Source organism: Schistocerca piceifrons, chromosome 6, assembly GCF_021461385.2.
Source record: "Schistocerca piceifrons isolate TAMUIC-IGC-003096 chromosome 6, iqSchPice1.1, whole genome shotgun sequence".
Taxonomy (NCBI): Eukaryota; Metazoa; Arthropoda; class Insecta; order Orthoptera; family Acrididae; genus Schistocerca; species Schistocerca piceifrons.
In genome coordinates this window covers 333321604-333328705 of record NC_060143.1, presented here as the reverse complement: position 1 = coordinate 333328705, position 7102 = coordinate 333321604, and the positions used below count along the sequence as shown (strand labels likewise).

Genomic DNA, 7102 nt, shown 5'->3' with positions numbered 1-7102 from the left:
ATTGTTACAACCAAAGAGGTATATAAACTACATAAAGTGGCTATCTGTGAGGTAACAGCGCTCCCAGCGGCAGCGAAAAGCAAAACCGGGCTCCATTTTTTTGAAACGTCTACATGTCAGTATATTTACATTTGGTGTATAGTACTGGAGTTAGAAAATCACTGTTTTCCGGTTGTAATTTGTTTTAAAAGTCTTATTGACCGATCGCGAATCATGCCCAGTGTATGTCCAGCATACAATTGCACTAATAGAAGTGATAAAACAACTGGAATATCATATTTCAGGTGAGTATCTAAATACGTGTTGTACTTAGCGTCTTGTGCATCATTTTCGTCTTTAGGCTGTCTGCAAAATGTAAATAAGCTACTGTATACACGTCTCTTTATTTTAAGATTTCCTCTGAAAAAGAAAGAGCTGTTAAGTCGGTGGGTAGCCAATATGAGGTGAGATAAGTGGCAGCCAACTCAATATACACTCCTGGAAATTGAAATAAGAACACGGTGAATTCATTGTCCCAGGAAGGGGAAACTTTATTGACACATTCCTGGGGTCAGATACATCACATGATCACACTGACAGAACCACAAGCACATAGACACAGGCAACAGAGCATGCACAATGTCGGCACTAGTACAGTGTATATCCACCTTTCGCAGCAATGCAGGCTGCTATTCTCCCATGGAGACGATCGTAGAGATGCTGGATGTAGTCCTGTGGAACGGCTTGCCATGCCATTTCCACCTGGCGCCTCAGTTTGACCAGCGTTCGTGCTGGACGTGCAGACCGCGTGAGACGACGCTTCATCCAGTCCCAAACATGCTCAGTGGGGGACAGATCCGGAGATCTTGCTGGCCAGGGTAGTTGACTTACACCTTCTAGAGCACGTTGGGTGGCACGGGACACATGCGGACGTGCATTGTCCTGTTGGAACAGCAAGTTCCCTTGCCGGTCTAGGAATGGTAGAACGATGGGTTCGATGACGGTTTGGATGTACCGTGCACTATTCTGTGTCCCCTCGACGATCACCAGTGGTGTACGGCCAGTGTAGGAGATCGCTCCCCACACCATGATGCCGGGTGTTGGCCCTGTGTGCCTCAGTCGTATGCAGTCCTGATTGTGGCGCTCACCTGCACGGCGCCAAACACGCATACGACCATCATTGGCACCAAGGCAGAAGCGACTCTCATCGCTGAAGACGACACGTCTCCATTCGTCCCTCCATTCACGCCTGTCGCGACACCACTGGAGGCGGGCTGCACGATGTTGGGGCGTGAGCGGAAGACGGCCTAACGGTGTGCGGGACCGTAGCCCAGCTTCATGGAGACGGTTGCGAATGGTCCTCGCCGATACCCCAGGAGCAACAGTGTCCCTAATTTGCTGGGAAGTGGCGGTGCGGTCCCCTACGGCACTGCGTAGGATCCTACGGTCTTGGCGTGCATCCGTGCGTCGCTGCGGTCCGGTCGCAGGTCGACGGGCACGTGCACCTTCCGCCGACCACTGGCGACAACATCGATGTACTGTGGAGACCTCACGCCCCACGTGTTGAGCAATTCGGCGGCACGTCCACCCGGCCTCCCGCATGCCCACTATACGCCCTCGCTCAAAGTCCGTCAACTGCACATACGGTTCACGTCCACGCTGTCGCGGCATGCTACCAGTGTTAAAGACTGCGATGGAGCTCCGTATGCCACGGCAAACTGGCTGACACTGACGGCGGCGGTGCACAAATGCTGCGCAGCTAGCGCCGTTCGACGGCCAACACCGCGGTTCCTGGTGTGTCCGCTGTGCCGTGCGTGTGATCATTGCTTGTACAGCCCTCTCGCAGTGTCCGGAGCAAGTATGGTGGGTCTGACACACCGGTGTCAATGTGTTCTTTTTTCCATTTCCAGGAGTGTAGTTACATATGCTCGTTTCACTTTGAAGATAGATACATGTATAGTACAAACGAGAAAAGGCGACTTCTGGCAAACGCAGTACCGACAATATTTACGTTTCCTGACCATCTGCAGAAAACAACTATATTATAGAGACAACCAAGGAAACGGCTTGTCAGTGAAGAATCAGCTTCCTTATCAAATGAACCAGGTAAAATAGTTTTTCTGTTATTTATTTTCTATATGGGTTGTGTGTGAATTTTACTATTAATCAATGTATGTTTAAAGGAAAAAAAACTTAATGATAATACTTAATTTTTGTAGGTGAAAGAGTGAATCAGCATGATCATACAGATCATTCTTATTGTTTGTCTAGCCCCAAAAAATTGAAACAGAATTATGAGGCACTACAGAAAAGAACCGAGAAGCTGAGGAAGCAAGCGAAACATGCAAGGCAAAGTGTTTCAAGAAAGAAGAAACAAATTGTGACATATAAAACAGTGGTTGTAGGCCTAAATAAGAGACTTCAAGACTGTGCTTCTGAAGTGATAGGATGTGTCAAAAATAGTGATATTCTGAAGCACTTTTTGCAATGCAAAACAAATGTTCAATTCCTGAATATCCTAAAGAAATAAGACAGTTTACCCTTACACTCAATTTTTACTCATCCAAAGCTTATAATTATTTGAGGAATTTTGTTAAATTACCCCATCCTCGAACACTCCGCAGGTGCAACTACAGTAAATGGCAGTCCTGGATTTACAGAAGAAAGCTTAAAAAAATTAGCAGATGAGGTTCAACGTAGTTCAGGACCTATTTTAGCTGCACTTATGTTCGATGAGGTGGCTCTTAAAAAAGACTTAGTATGGGATGGTAATAAGGTCTGGGGTTATGTTCACTTAGGGCAAGGATGTGAGGAAAATGATGATAGCCAAATAGCAAAAGAGGCACTAGTGTTTATGGTCACTGGGATTAATAGGAGTTGGAAAATTCCTGTTGGCTGTTGTTTTCTTAACGGTTTAACAGCAAGTGTGAAACTTAATTTACTGCAGGAGTACCTCCGTAAATTGGAGGAAACTGATGGAAAACAGGTTTCATTGCAATAAAATGCATCAAAAATAGTTTTTATACTGCTCCAAAGGGTGTATTCAAATTGTTAACAGTGGCAGAAAGGGTTCTCAGGGACTGTCAAACCTTAATATGGAAAAAACTTTCTTCTGTAGTTGTGTGTGGAATTGTTCAGAATGTTGGGTGACAGGCCGAATTTATTTACTCGATTTTGACCATCTAATGGTTCCAGCTGAATTTGGAGAAGAGTCACATTACTCTTTTCTAGTCAGGATGCTGTTAAAATAGAATTTTAATTGTAGGTTACACCATTTGTGCAAAAACCAGGCCAATGGAAGAAAGAGGGAAACATATTCGGCAAATATATACAAACTTATATTGTTTAAGGGACAATGAAAGGTCCTGCGCTGTCAATTGATCGGTTTTGGACCTACTGAACTATTTAAAATTGTTTTTCACCTAATCTATATGGCATTGTGGCGAAATGAACTGCAACATTTCGAAATAAACTTTTCAATTAATCGATGTCAGAAGTGTGTTTCATTTCTTTTAGCCTTCATCACTATTTGTTTTACAGTAGAGAAATCAGATTGTCAGCGCAGATTGGCTTTCTTTTTACGTCATGCGTGGTAAACAATAACAACATTCAGTATTAGCAGACGACGTGTAGGCTGCACCTTGACGTTACAAGACATGGCGGCTCAGTTTTCAAGTTGCTTCAAAGATGGCGGTGCCTTGTTTATATAGGTCGTTGGTTACAACACTTCGCAAAGGTATTTCTAGGCTAGAACTGTTGATATTTTTAAAAATATCGCGGCTCCGATATATAGATCTTTAAGAAAGATCATTATCAGTTTTCGACATATCAAAAAAATTATGTATACACTAATATATCGACGGAAAAAAATAACGACTTAAAACCGGCTAGAAAAAAAAATCGTCTGGACATTTTAAATACACCAGTTTTAGAGCTGTTTTTTTAAATATTGATTTATTGTCAGATATTCCGTACATCACAAGCTAGCAGCCTGTTTATCCCACGTAGAGCAAGAATTGAAAGGAAAACGATGCACGTTCATGCTTGGCTATAACCACGTTGCTAAACAATTGTAAATGCAGGTACGTGGCACAATAAAAGGTATCAGATGGGTCCATAGTTCAGTTTCGTCACATATCGGATATGTCCGGAACACTTCATGTCGACTTCCCTGTTTTTTCACTTCTGCAAACTCCAGCGACCTAGCAGTAGTAGTGTCAAAATTGTGTGGTGAAGTTAAACGTTGCGGTTTCTGTTGGTAGCGCCGATTACGTCAGCATTTCCCCTCGCAGGTCTCAGGCCACCGCAAAGACCAATCTTGTCATTTAGATTTTTGTTCATCAGTTTCAGCAACTGCTTCTGAAGAACGCCGATGTGAAGAAATAGCACACTACTTGCGTTAAAAATTATTTTTAGCGTAATTGGTGTGCTATTTCTTTACACCGGATATCTTGTTATACCATTCACATCGCTACCCCGCCTCCAGTGGAATCCGACTTCTTCTTTGTACCATCTATACTTGCTTCACACAGTCAAAGGGAAAGATTGGACATGATGAAAGCTCAAAAAGTAGTAAGACTCCACCACACAGTGAAAGTAAAATTATGTTCTGCTACAGATTCAAAAGAACAACTTCAAATATTTATCAAAAATTGTGAAAAAATATGATATAAAATAAAATTATCCACACTCGATGCTGTCATTTCGATATCCATATATCAGCGAAATCAATAATGCTTACATATATCGAAGTTTTTTAGATCCACGAAGACATTTTTTCGAGGCGACCGATATATAGATATTTTATTAATATCCCTGTTCCAGATTAGGGTTGGTGCCATTTTGCAACACAACAGATGTTCGGGATGACAGCAAGGAGCTACACATAGACCAGTTGGGGGCAAGTCTTGCACACACTGCACGTACATGCGTAACTTAAGCCACGACACACGGCAGTGGGGGCGTTATTGTGTCAACAATGCTGTAGAAATTTTTAAGCACTATGTGTGTTGCTCGTTTCTGTCAGCATTGTTATTAAAATAGCACTGATCGGTTTTCTTGTTTTCTGTAATAACAGAATACTTCAAAATAATGCAAATTTTGTGTATAAAATTAATTCTGTTGTAAGAAAGGTCTGTTTAAAACGAAAAATTTTAGCACTGTTCTTTGATTAACTGATAGTTCGGTTTTTTACACGGTTATTAGTAAAAAGTAAGCAAAATACCTGTTACAAACAAACAAATATCAACAAATACCAGTTATTCGGAACGAAAACGGTTTTCTGTAATGGGTGCGGGTGGCCTTCCAGATCGACCAGTTTTTTCTGTCGAATCGCGAACACCACGAAACGTGGCACAGCATACCACAACGATGGTTTCAGACTGATATGCCCGCACAACTTCTTCAGTCCGTTGGATGTCCATCGGTGTTCGTCCTTCGCCAGTCAAGAAAACAGTAGCAGCGCATTGGTCCTGTGTGGAGGCATTTGGTAATAATATCGCCGCACTTCACATTTCCACATTCACCGCACGCATATAGTACACGTACGAATACCACACTAACAGCACCCGTAGATGTTGATGCTTATATATCCGCATAGCAGTGGCGCTACATTGCATATACACTGCAGCAACGCTCTCAAACGGAAACTTTCCGATCGCCTCTTATAAATTTCGATTTGAAATCCGCCTTGATAGCTGAATGGATAGCCGGCACGGTAGCTCAACATGTTCGGTCAGAGGGCCGATTGTCCTCTGTAATTAAAAAAAAAAAAAAAAAAAAAAAAACGGAGTAAAGGAATCAACGATCACTTTGAAAGAATGTCATGTGACGACCGCCCAGACCCAGCGAAAGGAACAATACCGAACAAAATTATGTATAACAAAATGGTCAACGCGATGGAATGCTATGTTAAAGGGCCAGCGTTCGATTCCCAACTGGGTCGGAGACTATATCCGCTCAGCGACTGGGTGTGGCTCTGAGCAGAAAGGGGCTTAACATCTGAGGTCATAGTCCGCTAGAACTTAGAACTACTTAAACCTAACTAACCTAAGGACATCACACACATCCATGCCCGAGGCAGGATTCGAACCTGCGACCGTAGCGGTCGCACGGTTCCAGGCTGAAGCGCCTAGAACCGCTCGGCCGGACTGCATGTTGTGTTGTCTTCGTCATCTTCATATCATCCCCATCGACGCGTAAGTCGCCGTTGTGGCGTCAACTAAAAGACTTGCACCAGGCCCTAGTCACACGACATTTCATTTTCACCGGTACTAGATTTACCGGTCGGTTTTTCCAATCCCTATTGAGACCCTGGGTCGCGTGGCACTGATGTGGATGCGGAGTGTTCAGCTGACGCAGCGGCGCGGCAAAGGCCGGCGTGATACCTGGTGACGTCACTGGCTGTGTAAAACCACGGAGCCGGCCGCGAGCGCGCCAGTCTGTTCCGCCAGTATGCCGCTGCTGCCGCCACTGCTTCTGGCGCTGACGGTGTCCGCTTTGCTGGCGGGCTGCTTCGCCGCTGCTTCGCCAAGCAACGACACCGAGATCGACCCCAGGCTTTTGCTCACCACGGTCAGTGTGGTCTTTGTCCTGCTTCACCTCTGTACTAACCCTGCAATCTATATCCGCGCATTAGCTTTTAATTTAGGATAGGGAAAACTGACCCTTAAAGCTGATACCGGTATTTTAGTTCCGAATAACCAATATTTTTCGGCATTTGTTTAGTCTCGGCTACATTATGCACCCGGTTATTGGAAAAAAAATTGTTGTGTCAGTTGATCACATCAGTGGCACTAAATATTTGGTTTTTAAGCGAAACATTTTTAAAACGAGTAATGCAGATTCGTAAACTTTCCATTGCTTTGAAATATTGGATTATAGATAGTGAGAAAAGCGATTAATAACAACGCCGACAGTTAGAAAGGAGCAACATGCACATGATAAACTGGGGTTACAAAAGTCATGGGATTGGGACATGCATATACGTGTTTTGTCCGGAAAATACGTATAAAAGTTGAATAATAACTTTATTTTACAATTATTCAGGTATTACAATATGGTCTCCTTCAAAGTACTCGCCCTGAGACGCGGTACACTTCTGCCAACGCCGTTTCAACTGTTG

The 7102-nt window shown here is 43.6% G+C and overlaps 1 protein-coding gene across 1 annotated transcript in view; it reads left to right on the top strand.

Moving 5' to 3' along the window:
• Positions 1 to 6432: 6432 nt before the first annotated feature.
• Positions 6433 to 7102, top strand: part of LOC124803299 (lipase 1-like) — a 221342-nt gene continuing 220672 nt past the window's right edge. Inside the window, exon 1 of the mRNA XM_047264482.1 lies at positions 6433 to 6552. Within this exon, the coding sequence (XP_047120438.1) occupies positions 6433 to 6552 (120 nt within the window). The remainder of the gene's footprint in view (positions 6553 to 7102) is intronic.